This window comes from Trachinotus anak, unplaced genomic scaffold, assembly GCF_046630095.1.
Source record: "Trachinotus anak isolate AG129_WGS33_773 ecotype Australia unplaced genomic scaffold, CSIRO_AGI_Tana_v1 ptg000010l, whole genome shotgun sequence".
NCBI classification, from domain to species: domain Eukaryota; kingdom Metazoa; phylum Chordata; class Actinopteri; order Carangiformes; family Carangidae; genus Trachinotus; species Trachinotus anak.
The window spans coordinates 4,191,881-4,219,103 of NW_027273861.1; the positions used below are offsets into that span (position 1 = coordinate 4,191,881).

General features: G+C 42.7%; 1 protein-coding gene across 5 annotated transcripts in view; it reads right to left on the reverse strand.

The window, feature by feature from the left end:
• suco (SUN domain containing ossification factor) overlaps positions 1 to 27,223 on the reverse strand; it is a 46,315-nt gene that overhangs the window by 7,073 nt on the left and 12,019 nt on the right. For 2 of the 5 annotated variants that reach the window (XM_071486990.1, XM_071486989.1), the window contains exons 2-18: positions 20,322 to 20,448; positions 18,936 to 19,040; positions 16,921 to 17,261; positions 16,000 to 16,140; positions 15,458 to 15,647; positions 12,903 to 13,014; positions 12,276 to 12,403; positions 11,961 to 12,028; positions 11,742 to 11,849; positions 10,306 to 10,411; positions 8,347 to 8,367; positions 8,004 to 8,059; positions 6,277 to 6,368; positions 5,860 to 5,925; positions 4,923 to 5,006; positions 2,135 to 2,219; positions 651 to 2,027 (exon numbers count right to left, since the gene is read on the reverse strand). In XM_071486990.1, the coding sequence (XP_071343091.1) occupies positions 651 to 2,027; positions 2,135 to 2,219; positions 4,923 to 5,006; positions 5,860 to 5,925; positions 6,277 to 6,368; positions 8,004 to 8,059; positions 8,347 to 8,367; positions 10,306 to 10,411; positions 11,742 to 11,849; positions 11,961 to 12,028; positions 12,276 to 12,403; positions 12,903 to 13,014; positions 15,458 to 15,647; positions 16,000 to 16,140; positions 16,921 to 17,261; positions 18,936 to 19,040; positions 20,322 to 20,448 (3,207 nt within the window). Of the gene's footprint in view, positions 1 to 650; positions 2,028 to 2,134; positions 2,220 to 4,922; positions 5,007 to 5,859; positions 5,926 to 6,276; positions 6,369 to 8,003; positions 8,060 to 8,346; positions 8,368 to 10,305; positions 10,412 to 11,741; positions 11,850 to 11,960; positions 12,029 to 12,275; positions 12,404 to 12,902; positions 13,015 to 15,457; positions 15,648 to 15,999; positions 16,184 to 16,920; positions 17,262 to 18,935; positions 19,041 to 20,321; positions 20,449 to 27,223 lie in introns of those variants that run through there. The other 3 variants (XM_071486992.1, XM_071486991.1, XM_071486993.1) reach the window with 3 other exon arrangements.

Here is a 27,223-nt window from a genome sequence, read left to right on the forward strand (position 1 = left end):
AACCTGTAAGAAACTTTTCTACAGTCTGAACATTTTGAATACATGCTCATATGACTAAGCTTTTACTAAGAAAATTGTAGCTTTGTTAAAAAAAGGGACAGTCATTATTACTGCATAATTCTTATTCAGTATGTTTACATGCATTAATATTCCAATGTAATTCAGAATATAATAATATTCTGAATTTGATATGGGTCATGTAGACAGCTTATTCTGTTTGGATATCCCGAATTCTGGATTTCTGATTAAGACATGTGGGATGTGCTGATATTACTCCGGTTTAAGGAACATTCTCTGGACATGTAAACAGTATTTTCAGAATTTGCCTCTAGTTTTAGTTTTTTAACAAAAGTCTGTGACACACAGCCTCTTGCCTGTTTACAGTCAGTTCTGTGTGGTGCACACATAATTAAGACAACAGTTTGCAAGGCCAGGGTAGAGGTGCATGCCCAAAAGAAAAGCCCTCATTTCTGGATGGAGGGAAAAACGCACCTATTTACAAATGTTTGAAAGACTTGGATATCAACAGGTTTTTGGATATGTACAAATATCGCAACGTCTGCCCTTGAATCAGAGTTAATCACAGTCTGCACAGCTGCAAATAAACGAGAAGATTAGTGGAACATAGTAATTGTATCCAGTGGTTTCACCTCTGACTGAGCTCCTCCAGGTATCTGCTGGACAGACTCATGTTCATCTCCAGAGCTTTGATCCTATTGTTCAGCCTCATGAACACACTCTCCTTCTGGCTGGAGCCGTGCACTGCTGCCCCGTTCAATAACACGCCATTCCCATTCATTGCCCCGCTATTATAATCTCCGCCGTTCTGCAGCTCTGCATAGAAGTCTGTAGCTGTCCGGTGGGCGTTGCCATTCCCATTAGTGTTTAAAAGGTCCTCGTCCACTGTGTCGTCCACCCGGTGGGGCTCTCCGGTCTGAGAGAGAGAGTCCCCCTGCTCCCCATGAGTCTGAGGAGCCTGGGCATTGCGTCTTGGTGAGTCCCCACTGTCTGTGCCTGACTTTACTGTGTCTGTGTGAGTGTCAGTCAGTGGGACAGCTGCTGGCAGCTCAGTGGGAGGGGGGATAAGGTCTTCAGGCCTTGATGCAGTGGGAAGCGGCTGAACAGGCTGCTCCTTGACAGGAGAAACCACAACACCAGGAGAGGCTGTCTCAGAGGAGACAGGCTGTGGGGGAGAGCTAAAAGTAAGGGTGGGGGTGGCACTGCTGGCCTGCTGCGTCTCTGGGATGGAGACAACTTGAAGGGGTGGAGTGGGGACTGGGTCGAGGGCTGCATCTTTGACGGGGGGCAGCAGCCTCTCCTCATGGGTGGGTGTTGGCCGCGTCAGAGAAGTGTGGGTGTCTGAGAAACTGTGAGGGGGGATGGTGGAGGTTCTACTGGGCTCTAGGAGGATGTTGAGCTCTGGAGTGTGTGCATCAGGTGTGTGAGTGTTGAGATATGTGTGAGTGATGTGCACCTCGCCCTCATTTTGGCCCTTAACAGACACCTCCTGCTCTGAGGCTTTTTCTGTGAGGGGCAGCGCTTCCTGTGGGGGTGTGGGTACAGGGATGGGGATCTGTGGGGGTGTGCGTGTGAGGATAGGGGTGTTTACATCAGGGTGCGTCTGTGTTTGAGTGCTCATCTGCCTCCGCCTCAGGCTGCGGAGTCTCTCCTTGGCCAGCCGGGCGGAGCACCAGCGGTGGAGCAACTCCGGCAGGGTGGCCATGCAGGACAGAGACAGGGAGGAGAAGGAGGAGAACGGACAGTACGTCTGGCTCTCCCACTGGTTCCTGTCTGCCTCCCTCCTTGTCTCCTCCTCTCTCTTCTCTTCCTCCTCCTCTCCCTCCTCCTCCATCAGAGTGACAGTAGACTGTCTCGGCTCTTCGTCCTCCTCCTCCTCTACCAGAGTGACAATCTGTCTGTCCTCAAGGGAGTTGGATGAGGAGGAGGAGGGAGGTGTGGAGGAGTCACTGGAGATGTTACTGGAGTCCTCCTTGGGTGCAGGGTGTTCTGGTTTTGCAGACTCCGGTCTGAAGGAAAAACATGGATACAAATGTATAGGCACATACAACAATAAACTGATCTTACTCATCCTTGTGTGACACAAATCAGTTCACAGTGGTTCATTCGTTCTTACTCTGCAGAGTCGTGAGGCGTTTCAGCAGGTTTAGTCTTAACTTCTGTGCTCCCCTTCTGTTCATCCCCCTCCACTGTTAAGTTACCTGACATTGGGACAAAAACAATTAACAAACTCAGAAGTGATGACACTTCACTGCTGTTTAAGACCTGCATAACTTGGCAGTGGCACACTTCTCCACCACCCTGTGAGGCTGCATGAGACACAGTGTAGAGCAGAAACCCCCCGTCCCTGCACAGTGTGACTGCCAAGCCCATGTTTGGGAAAGTCAGGAAAACATTGAACCAGTCTAGTCCAGTTAGAACTGAGCTCTCTCCTTCTCTGTCTCCCAAGTGGGGCAAAGATCTGTCGAGTTTCTCCTTTGACAATAACTGGAAAGTTGAATTTGTGGACTCCTATTTAAATAAGTTGTCTTAACTTCTGTGGCAGTTCATAATAAAAAAAATTTTTTTTTTAATTGTTTTAATTAATTCGGGTAGAGCATGGAAAAAGAAACTGCGTAAGAGCGTAAACAAACAGAAGAAGTAGGTAAAACTTGTGTTCATGCAGATCTTTTGCTTTAATTTGCTGCCACTGAGGAAAAGCTGAACGTCAGAGTTATTTTGTCGTAACTCTGTGTGGTAAACAGAGTGAGGAGCAGGCTTGGCGTACGCGCTCTCTACTGAGAAGTAAAATACAGACAGCCAAAGTTGTGCTGAAACGCTGCTGCAGACCTCCTGCCAAGAGCCAAATAAACATCTGGCTCTCGCCGCACATATGCACATGAACATTCAGGCTATGCATATGCTCACGCTTTAGGGAAGGAAATATAGTGACCCAGTTTTAGGAGCAGATAATCTGAACAATGTGTGTGGAGAGGGGCAGGCCTGTGGCTGGAGATGAGGGGAGGAGAGAGGCAGCTGAACAGTGTGGGTACGACCAGAGCACAGGAAGAGCCTGGAATTGAAAGTGTGGAATAATTTTTGAGGGATTTACATGAAAGAAAAATGTGATGTGAAGCATGTTTCCATCAAAAGTGAAAAGTGCGTGAAAACAGCCCAATGGAAATGGAACCAGAACTGTCACTAAGTGGATCTAACACCCTCAGGAGTTTGTGATTTATTGGATCAAACTGGATGAATGACTCAAGCTAAACAGTCTCAGTGTGAGTTTTTCATGACGTTCAAATTGAAATGATTCATTGCTCCACGTGGGTAAACCAGTTGGACCTCATATTGCCCTGTGACAAGGTGTGGCTGCTCATTGAGAGTAAAAGCAAATACATGTCAGGGCCTAATTTTTTTTTAATACATAGAGAGTCAGTTAGGTTACAATGCTGAGTTTCTGAGCTCAGTTTCATTCCTGAAACTATTCTTAGGCCTGTTACTGTGACTCAAGCGTCACTGAAACCTACAGTCTGGTTAGTAGTTTTCAAGCTGAAGTCCACTTCAGTTAAATCATTTAAATAACCCAGGATGTGGCATTTTCTCCTCCAAACTACAGGTCAGTTATTAGAGATGTTCAAATACTAGTTTTTCCTTCCTGATACCTGCGCTTTGTGTATCAGCAGACACTGAGTACTGACCTAGTATCACTGTACTACAACAGCTGTTCACTACTAACTGTATACATCCGTATGGATGTGATGATTGTGGTCATTACTCTGTGAACAGACACGAGAGCCACAGACTCTCTCTTTTATTCTCTATTGTAACTGTCAATCATAACAATAAATAAATAATACTGGTGCAACCCTTTGAAATCGAAGCCTTGCATACTGTACATGTTGTCTTTGCACTGGTGGGACTTTCCAGTGTAACGTGTTAAATTGCTGACATTTTGCTAACAGCTAACATTACACTGTTTAAATCAAAGAGAAACTTTATTTAAACCATTTACCAGAAATCAATTCTTCTTCACTGCTCTAAATCAGCAGTTGCCGGAGCGACCTGATAGCTGAATGGTTAGGGCACATGCCATGTGGGTGCTTTGAGCAGGTGAGTCTCTGGACTTTTTGCTGCATGTGATTCCCCGACTCTCTCTCTCTCTGCCTGTTTCCTGTCACTCTCCACTGCCCTATAAATAAAGGCAAAATGCCCCAAACCCCCCCGCCCTCCCAAAATAAACTACAGCAGTTGCCAGTGGCTGCACGGTTCAACTTCCTGTGCAGCCTACTGTTTTAGAGCAGAGAAGAAGAATTTATTCCAGAGAAAACGGCTGTTTTATCAGGGTGTGGAACTAAAAGGTTATTAATAAATTATGTGGCATTGGATCAGTGCATAGACCTGTGTACTCACTGATATCCAATTCAGTATTTTAGGCTGTATCTGAGGCAGTTGTGATAGTAGTATCAATATCAGAACAACTCTATCAGTAATGTAAACATTTCAGCATCAAAGAAGAAAGAAGAAAAAAGATGAAAAAAGACTGTAACAGATGACATGGATATGATCTTTAACTGTGGTAACTCAGGGCAAATATACCTTACATTTACACAAATATGTTAAATTTGGTTTAAACTAAATGCTAAAGTCAGCCTTCTTAACCAAACAACTTATATTAGCACCAATGCAAATGACAACCAAGTAAAATTAAGGTTTTTAATCAGCACTGAGCTAATGAGTCAGGAATTACGTTAAATGCAGCATCAAACAGACACAGCTGTAATGTTTGTGTCAGACTTCCCACGTTAGAATGACAAGACAACCAGGCGGAAAAGCAGCAAAGTGGACATTTACGAGAAGGATATAAAGGTGAAGCAGGATTTGAAATAAAGAATAAGTGTAACTAGTGTTTCAAGGAAGAGTACCTCCTGTTTCTGCTCCACCCTCCAGCTCTGGCTTCCCTCCCAGAACGTTAGCAGCTATGTTGTTTACCATGTTTAGGATAGCATCTAAAGGAAAACAGCAGACAGACAGACAGACAGACAGACAGACAGACAGACAGACACAGACACACACACACACACACACACACACAGCAGTTATTTTCAAAGACATGAGGTTTTAAAAAACCCTGAGGCTGCTTGAGGCCAGCCACAGGGTTTGACATTTGTTTTCTCTTCTTCCTTTCCTCTCTTCTCTGACTCTACATTTCTAAACTGCTTCAACATTGTTTCCTCTACTTTACTTTTCTGTCATCAACTTTCTTTTCCAACAAGTTTTCCTCCACTTCACATTTTCTCGTGTTCAGTTCCCCTCTGAAAAAAAAGAAAAGTGTTGCACTGTGGTTTTTCATGATTTTATGGTTTGAGCCCTTGTGTGCACAGTGTGTGTGTGTGGTACTAATTCAGGAGACAGAGGGGCACCAGTGTGTTTGCGCATGTGTGTGTGCGCTGTCTATGTGAATGTGCAGGGCCAAGTGGGTTATGATACTGAGGAGACATTCAACACTGCCTCTCTAGGAATGAATCTATATCTGAGCTTGGAAAAGGCAGCGGCGTCTCCTGGGCTTTCTGCACCAACGACTGACGTGACAAACTTTACATCCTTCACCTTCACGAGGTTAATGACTCTTTGTTCACAAACTGCATCAGATCTACCACAGCTTTAGTGAACATTGTCAGGGTTTTAAGTTTCTAAAATGTTCACTGTCACCACAAGCTGCAACAGGATGAAGATGTTTTCACTTGTCAAAGTAAAAGTTTCCACATCTGCCTCTTTAAAGTCACAAAGTAGTGTGTTCGTGTGTGTGTGTGTGTGTGTGTGTGTGTGTGTGTGTGTGTGTGTGTGTGTGTGTACACATACTGGTTGCTGAGCCAAGCAAGTTTTTAGAGGCCTTGTCCTCTGATGGCTGGTAACCAGGGGGATAGTCTGAAGACAAAGACAAGACAAAGATAAAATATATACATCCACCTCAAATTCATACTACAAAACAAATCAGCTTCCTCAGTAAATGCATGTTATTCTTTCTTAGGATTTCACAATAAAATAATCACAGTGTTACCATGGTTGATGACAAAAACTGAGCAGTAAAAGTCCAGCTGACATTAATAGTACAGTCCAACATATTTGGAGGGCAGCTCTCCTCATGTTGTTCTGCCAGGTGAGGCAGCTTATATACACTATTATATTTACATTCCCGTTCACCTAGCTTCTTTTGTTAGTTGAGTGACTGGATTAGTAGATTTTCTACCAGTATTAGACAACCTGTCACCAACTCACCATAGTCTTCATCCAAGTACTCCAGTCTCTCTGATGGGTACTGGGAGTCTGCTATCTCCTCATACTCCTCCACCATGCTGGTACCAAACACCCTACACAACACACACACACACACACACACACACACACACACACACACACACACACACACACACACACACAGTGTTACACAAACACACCTATCTACAGGAAAACTTCAGGGTTGCTATCAAACAGTATGAGGATGTTTGAAACATGCTCAGATCAGATTTTAAGAGGAAAACATTTTTTAACATGAAAAGTCAGCTTAACTATTTAAGCACTGTGTGGACTTAAGTGTCTGACTAGGTAAAGAGTTGATATAATCATTAGTGTGTTCTCTACCACAGTGTGATGTAAAGAGGCTCCGGCCCCTATAGAGGCAGGTTAAAGTTTCACAGATTCCTCCCTCGGAGGTTCTGGAGAAAACCTCCTTTGACCTTCTGGTAAAAATGTGAAGCAGGGTTTTACAGCCTGTACAACCCCCAACAGCACAACAAGACCCTGACGATGTGGGGCAGGCATGCAAGTACATGTGCGTGTGTGTGTGAAAGAAGAACAATTAGTCTGTGCCTCAAACTCAGCACAATAAGCCCCATGCTGCACGGGTAACAAAGCCTTTCTACTTAAACCAGTTAATCTGGCTGCTGGTGCTCCCTGGACTCTGGGTCCCAGTCTACATTAGAGACATTTGAACTTTGGAGCAAATCTATATGTGAAAAGATAAAACACAGTAACCCCTCTCTGGATTTGATAAACACCAGCTGAGAGAAGCAAGAATGAGAGAGTGAAGGAAAAATTACGCACTTCTCAAAATGCAGCATAGTTCCTGCCATTACAGTTCAATACAGTGTGAAGTGAGACACTGAGGTCATTACTCAGGATAATAAGACCCTGTGTACAGCACATTTTTCACCAGGCTGAAAACTGCTCCTGGCTAAATAAAGCAGTGTGTGTGGTTTGAAGAACAAATGTATCCAACTTCCTGTTCTCCTGCAGTGTTTTTATATCTTTAAGAATAACGCTGGGAACACACACTGTTTTCACACTGAGTGTCTCCTGTGTTACTGCTACTGTCTACATAGAGTTTGCAGGCTCCTCCAATGTTGGATTTTTCTTCATTATAAATTAATTTCTGATTTATTTTTGACAGAAAATGTCACTGTCTCCACATGCAGCTGCTAAAATGGTTAAAAATATATGTATATTTTTTCATGACTGTGTCATATTCAGATTCAGCCTGAAACTACAGTGGAAGGTGTGGGTTATGTGTAATATTGCTGGTGTGAATTTGATATCAACAGATGTTTTCGTGCTGCAGGTCAAACGTGAGAAACAGGTGAGACACTGAATCTCTAGATCACACGACGCAGCCATTAGGCGTGAGACGCATCTGTCACACAGGCGGTGTGTCCGCTCTAACCCATGAACATTGGCACCAAAATGAAAACCAAAACGTTCTGAAACCGCAACACACACACCACACATCCAGTGTATTCCTTATCTAATGGGCAGTAACTTCAGTAGTCTCCCATAGTGGAACTACTTCTTCTGACAGATGAAACACTGTCTTTCTTCACCCAAAACCTAATCCCAATGAGCCGAATATTTACAGAGAAAATGTTGGAAGTGTCTGTGATCCTTCACTTTTTTATTATTTGATTCTAATTTAGATTCAGCAGCTCAAACAGACAGGTGTACTGTCTTACCTGATGAGACTTAGGGGACAGAAGTGCTCTGATCCAAAGTGCGAGAGGAGCTCAACCTGCAGGGAAGATGGACAAAGTCTTAGATTGAAAACATCATCCTTCACTTCACAGCACAGCACAGCCAATCCCACTCCATACACCCAAAACCCATCACCATGTGAAAATCAATATAAAAATTACCCATCGTTGACAAAATAGTTTATGTGCATGCTCTGCTTGTTTAATATCTTTCACATGCATTAAAGATGCTCTGCCAAAGATCACCTATTACAGTATATGACCATAAGCACGAGTGTGTTTCAAAGCACATCATAACCTCTGACAGAGAGAGAAGAGTGCTAACCTTTATGTACTTGATGAACATCTGATGCGAGACAGGAGAAGGACAGAAGGAGAGAGAAATAAAACAAGAAAGAGAAATCAGTAAAGACTGATTCAAGCTACAAGCAAGTCAAGGATCTGGTCACAGTTTGGCTCTCATTCGACAAACACACTGCTGATATGTTGTAGATCACTGTTCTGTAACAGGCAGGATACTAAAGAGATGTTTCTGACAGGCAGACAGAAAGGAGCAAACACAAGACAGAGGGATGGACGGACAGACAGAGCAGCTGAGGATGGACGTAAGACATCAGACAAGTTTTAAACTGGTTAGATCAGAGCAGTGACTGATGCAGATGATCCTCAAACTTTCACACAATATCAGTTTATGTAATAAGAACAGTTATTTCATAATCAAAGACATGAATCACAGCGAGCACCCACACATGACTCCCACAGCCACCACATGAAAAGAACAATCATCTGAGGACAGATCAACTTTAGAACAAGTACAAGTGTGAAGGGGAGACACAGCTCAGAAAATTCATCACATCAACACTTATTCAAATGGATGCAGTCAAATTTGGACATTAACATTTCTGTTGTGTGTGAAAACTCGGGAATACATTCATTTGTTTTTAGAAATCGAAACAATGTTTTAGTCTTTAGTCAGTCAGAATGGAGCACTCACTTTAATGACTGAAAAAAAAATACAGTGAACAACACAGTCAGCAAAGTGCGACTATAGGGAGGCTACCTGTGTGTGTGAGTGAATAAAAAGAGCAATGTCCATCAGCCAACAACTTGCTTTGGTTATTTCTGCTGCAACAGAAACTGAAAGGAGGCTAATTTGGGTGAAATTGTGGATGGAGAGATGCAGAGAGTAATGACTGTAAACTCTGCAGAGTTAGTGGTCAGGTAACTTTATCAAGAGAGATGAGTATTAGCTGAAACTGGCTTGAACTGGATTATAAAATAATACACCCTAACTCATGATACAACACACAGTTTTCCTGCTTGTAACACTAATGGTGCTGCATTTAGAGTTAACTATGTTTAAAAGTCTAATGTTTAAAGGTCCCATATTAAATAAAGGTAAATGTCCATGTGTGTTTTGATTATAAAGCAGGTCTAGGTTCTATATTAATACTGTGAAAGTATCAAAGTCTCAGTCCACAGAGAAATGCACACAGCCTGTATTCAGAAACTGAGCCTTAAAACCAGCCGTCAGGACTTCTGGAACTTTGTGATGTCACAACAAAGCAGTCACTGCTCTCAGCCATGTCCCAAGCCCCGCCCACCTGGACCCAACCTTATAGGATTTGGTGTTGGTGAGTGTTTACCTGAAATCTGCTATATTTTTATTGGCTCACTTAGAAAACAGTCAGCCAATCAGAAGAGAGGCTCAGAGCCTCTCTTCTGATTGGCTAATCTGACCTGTTGCTACTAGAGCTCCAGAGAGAGGCCTGAGAGAGGAGATGTAAAACTACACTGAGAAGGTTTTTGGTTCTTAAAAACACAAACATATCTTCTTATCTTCTTATCTTCTAACACTTCAGATAAAACACAGGAGAAATGTAAAATATGGGACCTTTAAAAGAATCTATCTCTTACTGTCATAACAACTGGTCCAGATTACAACAGACTCAGTCCAACCTGGCCCAGTCGTTCGTGACACCTTCACTGTAAGATGCAGTCAGTCTCATCTGTAATGTGTATCTGCCCTTTAGTTCTTACAGGAGCAATTGTGTCTGGAGGAAACACTCTGACAGTCATTTCCTCATCCAGTCCAGGGAGGGGGTTACAAGCAGCAGTGACAGCATGGCTAATTCACCATGAAGTCATAAGAAGGTCTCCTGATTATGTATAGTTATCTACTCAACCGTGATATAATACTGAGAGTGAATAAATTCAGTGTTTATCGTTCTTCTCCTTGAGGCATAAATGTACTGTTCAGACAGTAGGAAGAAAAAGGCAGTACCTTCACGTATTTAGCATAAAGCTGTTCATCCAGTGGGAAACTCTGGACTATGCGCTCATCACGGGCGTGGAAAGTTCCCAGCTTTACCCACTTGTTGGTGGGATATCTGCAAACACAGCAAATGAAAAGTAAGATGCGTGCGTCTGGAGGCCACACCGTACTTACAAAATTTGGCACGTTCTCAAAGGCTGGGTGTGAATGCCACTGTCTGCACTATGACTAGAAGTCCGTCCTCCCATGCCAGATGGTGGACTTTATGAACTGTGGTGTGAGATGACGCTGGAAATAAATCCTGGTGGTGAAATCCCTCGAAAACCGAAGACAACACCAGGTCTTGGTGCAGCAGAGTTAGAGCTGATAACCCAGGAGGTAGATGATGGTTTTAACCAGTAATGCTTCTGTTTGAGGAGGTGGTAGCCAGTTTGATCATCTCCCAAAATGAGTGACCACTTCATTACATTTTTTTTTCCATCTTCACATTCAAGAATTAACTTGAGATAACTTGGTAGCAATAAATTAAATTTCCAAGGCTACATGTTTTTCATACAGTAAATATTTTAACTTTTTTTGTACAAAGTACAACTGTGTTAAAAAAAATCCAGTGCCAGTTCATAGCAGCTATGATTCAGGCTAATATAACAACTGATTTCTGTTAATGCTTAACTTGGTTACCACTTCTGTCTTCAATCCACGCTTCCTATAAACGACCAGCTGCCTTTCTTTTACTGTAATTCAATGAGCCAGGCCGATACATGGAATAATCCCATCTTCCTATTAAATGAACTGTTAAACAGCTGCAGATGACAGTGTACTGTACTGGGAATGACACTGCAAACAATTTGCATGCTGTGACACAGAAGTGCCATGTGAGGCTTTTTGTTTGTAGCGAATTCACCTCAGTATCTATGAGAATACGCCAATTTCAGTTTGTTTGAATTATACTACCAGCTCATGAGTATGGTGGCCCTGAGAGCTCAATGCACTGCAATTCTGAAAGTAAATGCAAACAGGCTAAACACAAACATCATCAGAAAACATCTTCATCAGTTTGACAACACATGAGCTGCAAATACTGCTAACACAACAGAAGTGTTTTCACGCGACACAAAAAAGTGACACACTTGCATGGATTAATGATAATACACCCATGTGTGCTTGTTGTTCAATACTTTAACCTCATAAGTCAAAACAACAATGTCCGTACCAGCAGGTTTATCATTTTTTTGATCCCTCGCGAAACACTTTCGTTGTGTCAAGAGTATTTGCAGCACATGTGTTATGAAATTGATGAAGATGTTTTCTGAATTTGTTGGCGTTTTGTCTGTTTGCATCTGTTTTCTCAAATTTCTCTGTGTTGAGCCCTCCGGGCCACTGTAGATGAGGGACACAGATAAAGAAACAGAAACAGAAGAAGAGAAGAAACAGAGGGAGTATACCTGTCACTGATGGACACTAGAAAGTCTTTAGGTGTTGATGAGAAGAGCTCAAAGTTAGCGATATCCAGCTGCTTGACTTGAATGGGTTCACAGAGCTCTATCACAAACCTGGAGAGAGGTTGATAAAGAAGGTTCATTAAAAAATAAACTCACATGAAACTTAAATCTGCTTCAGTCATATACAAACTGTACAAGAATAGTGTGTGTCCCTGTACTCACCAGATTTTGTTGCTGCAGGGATTTAACATGTAAAGGTCCATGTTTTCCATGAGAATAGCTGAAGTGCTCTGAATACAAGAGAAAGAGTGAATTAGCATCCACAGTCATCATCCCATGATTTGATTTGATTTATTTTGTTTCTTATATAAGAGCCCTGAATAAATCAAATGCTTCACTTCAGTGTAAAAAGGGATTGTGAAGTGAGTTTCATCCATTTGCTGACACAACATGACAGCATGACAGCTGTATCCTTCTCTGCGTGAGTGCATGTGTTTGTGTGCAGGAGACAGGGGACAGTGGAGATGTGTGTTTAACCTTGGCCTCATTGTTGGCAGACAGTATCTTGGCACCACACTCCACAGACGCGTAGTTATTCTTGAAGTTTTTCTGGACCTTCTTCACTGGATGGGGGCTGCCGCTGGCTAAGGTATGGAGAGACTGACCTGGGCAGAGGGAGTGATGCATTAGGCCTCATTAGAGACACTGGAAAAAGAGCGTTGCATGAGAGGAACAAGTAGAGAGGTTACGCAACACACATAAACACACGCTCCGCTGACCACTGCACATGGCGTGCACAGGGAGAAAGACAGAAGAGAGAGGGAGATGGAGAGAGCGAGAGAGAGACAGGAATAGAACATGAGGAAGGAAGCAAAAGAGACAGGCAGAGGTGGACAATGCAGTATGGGGGACAAAGAGGCAACAAGATGAGATGTAGACTAAAACTATCAAGTGAGGTTCCTCTGTCAACAGAAGCAATGCTGCTGGGCCTGTGTCATCAAGTGAGATTAGCATCAATAAGCTATTTTGAGTTTGCGAGACTAAAAACCTTGGAGCAATCTTTTAGACTAAGTGGGACGCTGCACTTAGGTGTTGATGCGATGTCTCTCTTTCCATTTTGTGCACATGCATCTAAATGTGCGTTTTAATAATGCATGCGCTTACTTTTCTCCTTCTCCACCTCCATGACTTGTTTCTTCCACTCGTCGAAGGTGGGGATGTCTTCTTTGCTGGGCACTGAGGGATCAGTCTCTCTGGTAGTACTGGCCTCCCCCACCTGAAATACACAGAACACACCCAGGATGACAACTACACCTGCAAACCTACCATTACCATCCTAATGTGTTTATTATCTGACAAGCGAGGTAGAGAAAATATATCTCCATGGTTTCAGTGGGATTCACCAAGTTAAATTTAAGACATTTAAAATACCACACACTGTGGAATTTCATACCTTTTTCACAGTCATAATGACTAAAGTATTTAAGTATGATTTATTATTATATGAGTTTTTTTTAGTATTTCCTATCAGTAAATAACATAAATCATAAATCAAGTATGATTTAATTAAAGTGAAAATTAATGCAACAGAAAATGGACAGAGGAACCAATTAATGATGTTTAATTTTTTTCTGAAATTAATATTTGCCCTTCAAGAGAAAATAACTGCAGTCTCGTGTTTATACGTGTTTACATACGGTGTGTGGAGAAACGTACATCCTGATGCATTTATGTCAACATGGGAAATAAAGACTGCAGCCAGAAAGCAATGACATAAAATGTTTATTTTGATCAGTTTATGAAAAGGTTTAAACTCCTCTTCTGCAAACGAGTGTTTATTCTGATTGAGGTGTTTATGTGGAGCATTTTTATTCTAGTTGGGCTTTTTATGACATTATGAGCTGAATATTAGGCTCCATGTATAGTACCCAATGAACTTCCAAGCTACTGCAGCGAGCAGTAACAGTGTTTGTGACAGTTGAGATGTCGCTGAATGGAACTCCACAAAAAATGCAATTAACAACCTCCTGGACACCCAACCCACTTTAATTTAAGTGTAAGGTTATATAACGTGTCCTAACAGCCCACAATCACATACAAAAAAAAAAAAAGTTCATAACAATTAACACAGCCTACAGCAGAAAGAGAAAATATTGAAGTTTTTTGTAAATTAAACTGAATTAATTTGGCTAATTACAGTGGAAACAGCTGAGAGTGATCACATCTGTGTGAGTCAAATTGATCACTATAAGCAGATGATTATTAAAACGGGAGGATGAAATAACTCACTGAGCCACAGTGGTGAAGATATCACACAGAAATAAACACATACACACTCACAAAGTGACCTTGTGTTGGGTGACCAGGCAGAGATGGTCTTTACACCTTGGCAATTCAAAAACCTTGTGCTAATATATTAAGAAAACAGTTGCACAAATATAAGAAAATCGCAATATGGCCAAATCAGAGGAGCTGCAAAGAAAAATGAAACAAAGAAAAAAAAAATGCAGGAGCTGCAATTTCTTCAATAAAGGTAAAATGTGTCAAGACACTGCTCTGTTTGTTGGTACAAGAACCAAAAAAATAACAAATAAATGAAAAAATGTGAAAAAAAAGTAATTTCAACTGAAATATCACAGTATCTGCCAAAATACTCACAATATCATTTTTTTTACATATTGTGCAGCCCTAATAAGAGCCCAAGCACACGTAAAAGTTTAAATATTTTCGATTTGTTGTCATGTATTAAAAACACAAAATGACGACTTGATTACTATAAGTGAATTATTTTAGCAGCATTTGTATAGAAACGACTGTGTCTCATCATTAAAAGCTGTTTAAACTGTATTTGCTAAATATAACTGAAAAAGGTTCTTTGGATGAGATCTGTGGGCCGGTGTTTGAGCTGCATCTCATGTCCACTAGAGAACAATCAAGAGACTCCCGTCCTCTGCTCATGATAGTCAGCTAGCCCCTGGCCACCACAGTATTGAGAAGCACTGAGCTGTGAGTAATGTTTTGATGGATTACGTAAGCACCCTTTTGGACCTCACAAGAGCATCTGATCCTAAAAATCCTCAAACTCAGACGGCCTCTTATGTAAACACCTCAACAGTTATTACCAGCCACACACACGAGTCACCAGATCTTCACTCTGAAAGATCAAAATAACGTACACACACAGGTAGATTCCCCCTGGATGCAGTTGTCTTCTTATCCTCCATCCATGAGCAAACTGAGGGGAAAGTTGACTCAGCTTGAAACATTCAGAAGCTGCCCTTTGCTAGAACAGCTGCTCACACACTTTCACGGCAATCCTGCCTGCAGTGGTGAGTATATGCAGTACTCTGCTGGGCTAACACGTGACAACAGATGAACATGTGTCTGTGGCTGCTCCAGCAAAAACTGTGGAAATCCTCTTCTTCAGCTTATCATGTCACCTGAACCACATACGCTGACTGTGCATTGTTCAAGAAAAGCTTTCCCAGGAAACTGACAACAATGTGTGTCCACCCCTGTCCAAGTTTGTGCATGATACCTGCAGCCTGTCTCTGCCTGCAGCTACACAATCTGCTCAAAACTGCCCCGGGACTCATGAAAACCTGCAAATGTTTAGAGCTCGATATTAGCTGCTTATGGAGAAAGCTTCTACTACTCTACAGTGAATTTGAAACACACTGATACATGAGAGAAATACTTGGTTAGTACAAGCTGCTGACCTGCTGCTCTTGGTGGGAGGTGTTGCCCTTCTGGTGCAAATCAGACAACCCATCCTTCAGCTCCTGCTGCTGTTGTTGTTGTTGTTGTTGTTGTTGTTGTTCCTGGTCCACATGACCTGGAGGGGACTGGACCTCTGCAGAACTGAGGCTCTGGTCTGACCGCTGGTCTTCTATGCCTGCCTCATCCACACTACAGTACAGACACGGGGTCAATGAGGTGGAGGCGGAGAGGGAGTTGGCGGATGGAGAGGTAATGTGGAAGGAAGGAATAAGAAGATAAAGAAAGGTGAAGAAAATAAATAGGTGCACAGCAGTGTTTGACATGTGATGCAAGTAACAAAATATTCTGTTTATTTGACAGTATTGGGAGTCCTTGGTTGGGAGCAGGCAAAAACGATGGAAGAAAGAAATGAAAAACAAAAAAGCAGAGTTAAGTGGAGAGCAAGGCCAGTGGTCGACGGCTGCACACGGCAGAGAGGTGCAGATGTACCTGGATTACCTGTCTCTGTGCTTTGATTGGCTTCTGGGAGTTAGAAACTCACCTGAGGAGAGGGCTGCCAAAAGGGGAGTTTTCACAGGTTGCCAGTTCGGGGGGAATGACCCCGCACTGTGAATCAGAGTGCTCAGCAAAGACAAAGCTGTCTACTGGGAGTTCATCTCCTGCACTGGCAACCCACACTGCACTGAGGGAAAGAAAGGACATGGCGTTTACCACATCTCCTTAAACTGGAGGGGTGGGGTAGAGAGAGGAGGGTGGGGTGGGAGAGAGGGTGGGGACAAGAGGACACAGAGCAGGAGAGAGAGAGAGAGAGAGAGAGCAAGAGAAAGAGAGGATAAAGAAAGAAATGGATGGACAAAAGGGATGGAGAGGTCATTTGCTGGTGGGGCAGTTGGTGTGCATCTTTACATGTCCTGATGTTGTTGTTCACTTCAGAAAGGAGCTCACTGCAGATGTTGCCATGGGATGGGCATTTTCTCCTCTATACTAATCTTGGTTATAGGTCCATGTCTATACAGGTGATTCTCCAGAAACTTCCTTTACAAAGTCCATTGGAGAAAAAAAAACCTGACAGGCGTGAGCAGTTCCATGTAACTTCAGAGCGCTCGGCCAACAGTTCCATGAAAAGTGACTCACAGATATCCAGGATGTCCAAGAAACTCCCCTTTGGGTTTTTCTCTCAGTCATTTACAGTGAGGAAACAAAATCAGTGAAATAAAACAAAAAACTGAAGGAAACAAAAGTTAACGAACAAAAATCTCAAAGAAAATGTGCAACGTTTAACAAAACAATGATCTATGTATTATACTAGGATTGGTTTGAAATTGGCTTTAACCATCATCAGAGGGATAGATATTTTCTTGGATTATAATTTCATTTCACCAATGTGACTAATCTGTGGTTATAGCCAACTTCTACTTCCAGAGACCAGGTCCCTGTGTTGAGGAAGTGAATCTGAGCTTACCCTGTGTGGGCGGGGCCGGCACTCTGTGAGGTAGGTGTGTTTTCAGCTTCATCTGGGGATGTGGCTGGGTTTGAGTCCAGACTGGGATGCGCAGCGGGGGTGTCACTGTGGATTTCTGCTTGGGCTGGGGCATCTGTGGACACTTGGTCCTGTGCTGGAACTGGTTCTGGAGTTGAGGACACCGGCGGTTCCTGGTCATGGTCATGGTCCTGGGTGTCAGTCTGCAGGTCTAAGTCAGTCTGGGGGTCTGCTTGTGGGTGTGGCTCAGGAGCAACATGTACAGCATCAGACTCTAGGTCTGGGTTTGTCTCCTCCACCTCAGCTTCCTGAGGATTCACAGTCTGCAGAAAGAAAAACATTCACATATTAAAGTCTATCATCAGCTCAGCTCAGTGAGCCCAGTCCATGTCTTCACTGACGTCCTGCTTCAGTGTGTGTGGGGATTATTATCACACCTTTCGCCTGATGACATTTCATCACAGCATTAGTTGTCCATAGTTAACAACCTCAACGAGCTGAAGTTAATTCATCAAATTCATTTCAAAACACGAAACAAAACAAAAGGGTTTTGAATAAAGCTCAGTGATGTGTCAGTATCATTTTTTATCATGCTGGGAGAGTGTGTGTGGTCGGTGTAATTCTAAATGTAGCACAGATGTTGTACTGGAAGCTGACAAAAACACCACATCCACATTACTAATGATAGTTTCACTATCATTTGTGTACAGATGTCCTGTGAATCAACCAATGGCTGTCCTAAAATATATCAAAGAAACCTCACAGCAAGAATTTGAGGCACTTGATGAAACTCAAAATGAAAAGCAACATGAGCAGACTTTTTCTCCATTTCTGTTTTTGTGTGCTTAATTATAATCCCACCCCTTATAAATAGAACAACCTTTATTTATTAATAGCACAGTCACTGATGAATAAGGCATTGAATATTTGCAAGTTGAAATGAACTGACCACTACTCATGTTTCAACAAGACTAGGTCAAAACCAAATACATGGCTGGACCACATGTGATCAATGTGTGAAATTGAGGACGCAGTTAAAAGCTGTTGTGGAACCACTGTCAACGACTGACATCATGGCGTCCTGTTTACATTCAGCCTAGTGTCAGATGGTTTCAGCTCTTAATCTGTTTGCTTCTCTCCTCCTCTCTGTGCTCACATGTACAGTATTTTAATACAGCTGGCTTTCACGATACAGCTGTTCTCATTTATTACATGTTTGTATGATGTAAATTTAAAGACTGTGCTATGATTTCAGCTATATTTACTGTAAAATGATCAATCAGAGGAAGTTAGAGGAGACAGAATATCTTTCTTATTTTGTCTCTGTCTGGGATCCACAACAGTTTTCAGTTACTGTGTTTCCTCAAAAAGTGATCAGGACCTTTATGTACCTCAACTGCAGAACCTAACAGAGGCAGGTCTTTTTTTCTAACTCCTGCTGTATAATTGATTATGTTGGTATTCTTGTTTTCAGTAGCTCCTGTTTGCTGTGTTCTAGTTACTGCATTACGTGTCAATACAAACTCAACACAAAAGCCCTGTAGCCCTTCAGTGGACTGAAATCCCTTATTTCTTACTTTCATTGCTGTGCTGCAGTAAGTGTAGTTTTACATTTCTGGTTGCTGGTGTTTCTGTTGTTTACATGTTATTCAGATCAGCTAGTTTCTTTATCTTAGCAGTCACAGATAGCTTCTCTCTCTCTCACCCACTCTCCTGCTCAAAACTCCAACTCAGTCACATGGCATTTGGCTGACCAATGGTGGAAATATGATCACTCAGTCAGTCAGTGACATTCGTGATAACAGGGATGCCCCGTTGCTGTCCAGCCAAAAAACAAAAACAAAGCTTCACAGTGCCCCAGATTCTCTCTTTCCGTCATTCACTCCACTGACTGCTTCTTTTACCCACCACAGGATCCTCTCTCAGTTCTTTAGTATATTTTAATCCTGTCAGTATCAGTACACTAATTATTTTACTGGACAGACATATGGTGTTACCTGTTCTTGGTGTATGTTGCTGTGTGTTGGCAGCTTCTCTAGTGCTGCCCTCTCTGTCTTTAGTCCCATATCGTATGATGTGTGTGTCGCCCATTCTTCCACCACCTATGGAAAAAAAATAGAGATTTAAAAAAAATACATAAATCACACACTCCACAGTCTGGAATAGAAACGTCTTCTATTCATCTTGAATAGGAAAACAATAATTAAGCACTCAGCAGTATACGACTGCCTGACAATGAGACACAACAATTCAAACTATTACAAAGACTTTATCAATGGATTGTGTTGATTTTAACAAATGCATTTTTGTGTGAAAATGTCAGATGCAGAAGTTCTTTGCATCTCAGGTTTTGAAAGAGCTTTTTGTTGACAGACAAAGACTGTGTTATAAGGCAAACGACAGACTGCCAGGCCTGTTGAACTGTGCTGGCACGCCTGTTTGTTCGTGCACCACAAACAATGATTCCCCTTCTTTGCTGACACACGCATACCACAACGACACTCACTTCCCCAAATTATCATTCATTCTGATCCTAAGGCACACATAAAAACACACTAACACATAAACACACACAACTTTGAGGACCCATTCATGAGAGCAGTGGGTGCCTGCTCTGAGCGAGCATCAGCCCACCTCAGGCAAACTCTCCACTCTGAATGAGGGGAACGACATCCAGTGACAGACTTAAAATGGATTAGTCTCCAACATTCATGATCCACGAAGGCTGCAGAAAGAACAATAAGGCTGAGAAACCCCTAACCCCTACATAGCTGCTCTCAACTTCTATCACCACCATCTCTGTGACCTATTGTTCCTGACGACGTGTACCTAGGCGGCTTTCTAGGCACCCACCTACCTAGAATTGGCTCTAATCTTCATGTTCTGACCATTTTTTTCTCCTAGTTCCAACCATATGTTCACATTACACAACAACATTATGGGTTGTAAAGTAAGAGAGATAAGGTGAAGTTGACTGATGTGTTTCATTCTTCAACAAATCCTGAGTTACAAAGACTTATGTAACACCTTCACCCTTCCACCACACACAGCCGTGCCTCCTCATCCTCCTCCTCTCTCCATGCCTCCCACTTTTCACCAGGGGTTAGTGGGTCACTAAAGTGCACGACCCACCTCCCACCACTACCCTCTTGGTGTTCTGCTAACTCATACATTTCATCGTGAGCTGTGAGTCTAATAATACTGCTCACCACTGCAGTGCCGGCCAAAAAGATGAGCCAGCAGTGTTCAACACACTAAATGATGATGTTATGGTTGGAAAAAACTGTCTCTAGGTGGAGTGGTTGGAGTTTTTAGTCATTGGTGTTCAAAACGATTGTTATACATTTTCAAACAATAGTGTCTTACAACTGTTTCTCACAAACCTTGTGTTGTGTGGAGTCCAGCTCCTGCTCCTGCTCCTGCTCATGGCCGACAGGGTTTTTGTCCCCGGCAGACTGACCTGGGCCAGACAAGCTCTGCTCTGAACAAAACACATGTTGACTGGGGTACCTGAAACACAAAGAGGGGGAAATTTATTTATAATCGTAACACAAGAAGGACATATAGCTAATGTTGGGGGAATATAAACACCTTATAAGCCACTCAAGCCAAAGTGCGCAGCCTCTGTCCCCTCCCCCGCTTGTTTCTCTCCTTTGTTCCTCTCTGCCTGTCGGGCTGAGCAGGGCTCTGGGTATAGCTGCAACTCTTTTATCTGCCTCCAACTCTAGATGATCATCTTTTGCTGCCTAATCTCAGTTTCTATACTTTGCATATCCACTGCCTGGCTTCCTGTCCACTCAGTTATGCTCAGTTACTGTCAAGGTTCCCCATATTGTAAAGTACAGAATAGCAGCAAAACACAGCAGCTCTTTACCTGCAGTGTGCTCAGGGCCTGGAGAACTGCTACTTTGCTACTTTGTATGCATGTCAACAATGAGTGTACTGTCCTTGGAAAAAAATCTACTTTTAGCATAATGTCAGAGCTCGGCAGTAACACAGATTGAATAATAGATGACAGACAAGGCAAAATAAATAGGGATGAATGGGTAAAAACCATGAGGTAGTATAAAGGCAGACAGGGCAAGAGAATGACAATGAAAGAGAGCAGACAAAGATAGGGACACAACAGAGAGAGAGACAGCTGGTTCTCTGTTTGATTCTTTATCAGTAGAGTTGAAATGAAAAAAGTGGAGAGCGAAGGTGAAATGAAAGGAGGTTTGTCTGAACATGTTCCCTCTCTATGACACAAACTCACCCACAAACTGCATCTAGGCATCTTTGAACTATAACAAGTCAGTCAGCAGTCTGCTTTAGAGCTATTAGGCTAACTCATCATACATAAGATTGAGTTAAACTACAAGACGCCAGAATCAAACAAAGAGCTCTTCACACAGTTAAACAAACAAGACCTAAACTGGACACTCAAACAGATTAAATTACTTGATCAGTATTAATGTAGATCAAAGACCCATATAACAGCTTTCAGCTGGTTCTATTATGGGGAACCACAAGCACAGACATGTGCACTGTACACTTGGTTAAAGGTCCCATATTTGACACTTCTCCTGTATCTGACTGAATAAGACTGCAGGTAAACACTCCAAACAACCAAATCCTGCAAGGCTGGATGGTGGGTCCAGTGGGCGGGGCTTGGGGTATGGCTGAGAGCAGCAACTGCTTTGATGTGACATCACAAAGTTCCAGAAGTCCTGACGGCTGGTTTTAAGGCTCAGTTTCTGAGACAACACCTTGCATCAGTGAGCGTTACATTGAAACACACGGACAAAGCTCAGAAAGAAAAACCATGTGATTCTGAAACTGGAGCGGTTTCCCCCAAGCAGTCAAATATCAATGTCAGGAGAGAGCGGGACACATGGACAGTCATGTTAGCACCCTGACAGCCTGGTTGTCAAAAGGAGGGAGATGAGCAGTGAGCACACGTACTCACAGTCACACAGAGACAACCATCTGTGCAAATGTGTATCCTGTCACTCAGAGAGTTTCTCCATCTGTACTCTGTTCATTAACATTTGAGGTGATTAAATGATAAGGTAAAAGATGATGGAAACACCTGGCTAAGTAAGAGGACCTTTTGTAAGCTGTGTTGTACATGCTGTCAGATTTATGAGCAAACTAGAATTACTGCCTCATGGTTGTTTGCTTCTGCCAACCCACAGGTCAAGTTACAGGAAATACGGTCACAATCTCCACTTCTGTTCCTGAGCAACAGCGTTGAATAATAGCCAGAGGTGTTTTTGCAGAACATTATGTCACAGTGATGTCACAGTGATGGTGACCTTTGACCATTTGGATATAAAATGTCATCACTTTATTATTTTATTATTTTGACATTTTGTTTTGAATGTTTTTAATCATAATTGGTGTAGGGATTCTTGCGTTATGGCCAAAAAGGTGTTTTGTGAGGTCACAGAGGCTTTGACCTTTGACCACCAAATTGTCAATCAAGTCCTAGTGAACGTTGCCAAATGTTAAGAAACTCCCTGCAGACATTTCTCATAGCATTCACGAGACTGGGACAGACAGACGCACCGCCGGACAAATATGGCCACAGTTGTCGCTGGTGTGGAGTCATAACGACAATTCAATGAAATAAGGTGTTAATCTAAACATTGGAGCAACTTCTACTCAGGTCAACCACTGTGACCTTTGTTGAATACAACGTCCTCTGGCTGTGATACAGTGAAGATGACCTCGACATGACTGTCGGTCCTGTGGTGGATTGATCCCTGTCTGAATGTTGAACATGGGTGCAAAGGTCATGACTACAATGAAGCCTTTTCTCCTCAATTCTGAAGGACTCTGACACCATGACATAACATTTACCTTTGTCATTCTGGATCCCTGCTGATGATGAGATGTGTGCATGCTCCTAAATACGTTAACACCTCATAATATATGCTTCCCTTGAAAGGGCTGCTGAGAGCCATAGGGCCAGTGAGGGAAACTTAGGAGTGCAGGACTGTACAGATACTCAGCAGTACATATGAACCATGAGCTAATATAGGTTCCTGGCTAAACTTAGATCCATAGCTTGAAACTACGCCGCCCCCCAACTCTTCCCTGTCCTCCCCTGTACATGGATGTACAGGGGAGGACATCCTTTACATTTCACTGAAGACACCACAAAGTTACATAACAGTCTACTGTAAAAATAAAATGCCAGCAAATCACGAGGCTATTATGCAAACCCTGCGGAAAAAACATGATCATTTAATCATTTTATATTTTATCTATTTATCGTCAAACTTTGACAAACATGTCAAAGTGAAAATATATTTAGAATCTATTAAAGTAAGCATTTAACTGTTGCCCATTAGGGCCTGATTTAACAAGGGAAAATCTCATCAAATTACATGTTCAGTCAAGTCAGGTCAACTCCACAGGCAAAATAATGTCAAACAGCAGACAACACACCCAAAGATGCTCAAAGGTTATGATGTTAGCTACACAACATAAGACAAACTATTCAGTATAAAATTATGAATAAAAATCCCACACACACCTCTCAGATTCCCTCCAGCCTCCCTCTCTCAGTATCTCACCATATTTAAACACAATGCAGACTTTAAAACCTTAGATTTATTTAATATGTATGCATAACTGGGACCTAACTGCACATATAACATATATCCACCAGCAGATGGTGGAGAGATAGGAGATGCAAGACGTTGGGGAAATGTTCAAACTTAAATTCAGTAGCACAGCAAGTTAAAACAGAAAAAAGGAGAGTTAGATGGATGGTATAACTACTGTACATGCCTCTCTGTTTTATATGAATCCTGACCTCCAGATGTTCTGTGAGTCTCTCCACTATCTGTTTTAACTGTGGTTTCAGGGCGGTGCCTGTTAGAATCCATGGTCACTTATTCATACACAGAAAAACACACTTTGCTGTTTCTCAACTGAGTAATTCTCAACAATTTGCAGATCATTAACTTTATTTGTTCCACACAAGATCCAACAAGGTAGAATTCATCCTCCTGTGTAGTTGTATGGAGAGTCTCATGAATATCATCCTTGGATTTCTATTGAATATTTGCATGATTTGTTTACTCAAAGCCTTCTGAATTTCACCACTGCCGTCATATGCCGGATGCCACAAAGCCATAAAATTGCTTTACAAAGTTTACCAAAGCCTCTCACATGGTCGGAATACTTTGCTAAGTGGTGATATGCTTATCTTATAATCAAGGTCTCCTGCGTGTTCTCTGAAACAAAGCTTGGATGTTCCACCGTCTAGTTTCATAGTTTATTTTCAGAAAAGGACTAAATTCCTAAAGACTAAATACTTAAAAAAAAAAAAAAAAAAAAGATCACACACCACAGTTCAGGTTTAAGCGAACAGGTCACAGAGTAAATAATCCTGTGTAAACTTCCGTGATGGTTAATGCAAAGCTGACTGACTTCCGCAATCTAACTCACTGAGCCAGTGTTTACATGGAAATTGCCAAGTCACAGATCGCTAGTCAAATAATAATTATTCAAATACAAAGATAAAAATATGTGGAGCAGTTCAAGACCACAAATGCCTTGTTCTTACTGAGCTACATGTAAACTGTGAAACAAGGGCGAATGGTACCCTCCCACCCCTGCGCTGTGTCACTGTCACGACTGAATGGAAAGACCTGAGTGTTAACATTCCTTCTAAGAGGAAAGCAGATGAAAAGAGAGGGGGGGAAAAAAAGGGCGAAGAAGGGGCTGCTCTGAGAGGATCTGCGTTGGGGGCGTAGCATGACCTACTTTTTAATTTAAATGCTTATGCGACAGTGGGGTTGGGTGCAGTGGGGGGGATTTATGACCCACAAACGGAGAGTAACGCAGAGACCGCTAAGAGAATGGATGTTTAAGTGTGTCATGTACAATAGATACCAGTAGTGGGTCAATGGTGAGCTGATGAAAGAGCCTGAGGCAAGACTAATGAGTCAGCAGCCTGCAAATACACTCTTCCTCATTCTCTCTCTATCCCCATTTCCTGTCCCACTTCAGAAGCACCTAGGGATTTTAAACAAGTCCTCCTGTCCTTTACATTCCCCTCTGAAGACTAAAAACACTCATCAGTCTTTATAATGTTCCTGTCAGGGCTGAAGTAGACATTATCAGCTCCAGACAGACACACTGGACACATCTCCTGATATACTGTCTGTGTTGGTTCCGAGCAGCCAAATCCCCTGATATTTCCTGTTGGCGTTAGGATCATTCAGACTCAGGGGCTGTGGACATAACTCTACCACATCAACTGTACTGCACTGTACCAACTGACTGGGTTCACACAAAACTGCAGAGACAACAGGCCGAGGATAATTTCATCTGCCATCGGTCCGTCAAATCCCGTCATCAGCTGCACGGCATGCAAACTGCGCTCTGATCTCTTCTCAGGCAGGATGTCGCTAACAGTTTTCAGAGGCATTGCGCACGACAACATATGTAAGCCTATGTGTAGAAGAGGGCTATATATATATATATATATCTTGTGTGTGTGCGTGTGTGTGGCTCCCTATAGCCCTGCTCTCTCTCTCTCTCATTCATCTTCTACTGCTTCGAGGTTCTTCCCATATATCATTTTGTTGTTTGCTTCAGAGCAGTTTGCCTTTGTTAGTCTGCTCTGTCACACTCGGTCATCGTGGTCCAAGCATGACAGTGCAACTCATGACATATACGACCTGAGCCAGGATAGATTAGCTGCTCCTTCTCTCACCTGGCCTACATCTCAGACCAGCTTGATGCTCTTCATTACGTAGACTCTCTCTCTCACACACACACACACACACACACACACACACACACACACACACACACACACACACACACACACACACACACACACACAGTCTTTAACCAACCAACAACACGTGATACACACTAAGTCTCTACCCTCCGTAATTGTCTTAAATGAAGAAACTTGTGTAATTGTGTCAACAACAAAACAGAGATGGAGGAAAAAGAAACAGGTACGTCTCCAACACCGGTGTAGTAAATTAAATAAACTTGCTGAGTGTTTGTCATTACGGTCTTGATTTTGAATGAAACAGCAAAATGAATAGTGCATCTGTCTGCTCTGACCCCGGGGAGAGGAGTCTTGTGATGTTTTTCACCGCAGTTATGATCATTCTCAGTATATTACTGGCGAGGTGCTGGGAGCTGGTTTAGTAACGCGACAGAGGCATATGAAGACCAGCATGATGTAGTGAGTTGGTACAAGTTTCCTTTTAAACTGGACTATCAACTCACCAAAACCTAATCACATGCTTGGATAGAACAAACACACGTGCGCACACGCACACACACACACAAACACCCAATAAAAGGCCAAATAAATCCAGCTGTTTTCTTCCAGAGCCACATCAGAGTATAAATCCTTCAAGCAGAGGACCCATATTCAACTGAAACACTCTGCTTCAAGTCCAGATAGCAGACAGACAGAAAAACAGCCAGAGAGGGAGATAACAGAGAGAAAAGAGACGGGGAGAGAGAATCCAGGATCCACGTGGGCAGAGGTGGAATGTGGGGCAGGGAGATGTACCAGGGCTCACCAGTAAAAGTAGGCCAGCGCATCTGCCAGGCAGACAAAAACATGTCGTCACTGGTTGGAAGGAAAGGGAGGGTGGGTGGGGGTGGGTGACAGGCCCTTAAACTCCAGCCTTAGTGGACCGAGCATGTTTGTGTGTGGACGTTTGCATGTGCGTTCTAGTTTTCATCCACGTCAAAGCGTGGAATAACGTAGAGCAGCAGTTTGTCGTAAAGCCTGCTGATCCTCTGTAATCCTCTGCACTGGTGCATCCTCGGGGCAGCCAGGACACTGTGGCTGAACTGGTCAACAGCCCTCTCACTATCACACTCGCATACCTCAAACATACCCTACTTGTGACCACCTCAGAGAGGTTATATCTGCCATCCAAAGACATGCACCAGAAGGCCTTTTTAGTGACGGGCACAGATTGTTTCCCCCTCTACATCTGATCCTGAATTCTTTCACTCACAGTGAAATTGTGGTTCTGTGCTTTCCCTAAATTCCTCGGCCCATGTAAACTCACAGAGGCAGCTCAGGGCATGACAAGATTTTCTTTGGAGCAGCCATCGCTCTCACTTCTGTCTTGAATTAAAGTGGGTCTAATCTACGCTGTCAAATTCAAACCAGATTCAGGAGTGAACTGTCAGTGTCAGATATTCTGCTGACCTCTGCAAATCTACAAATCATGGTTTTTGAACAACTGAGCACTTTTCTTAAAAACTTTTTTATTTTGAACTGGCCAGATGAAATCAATAT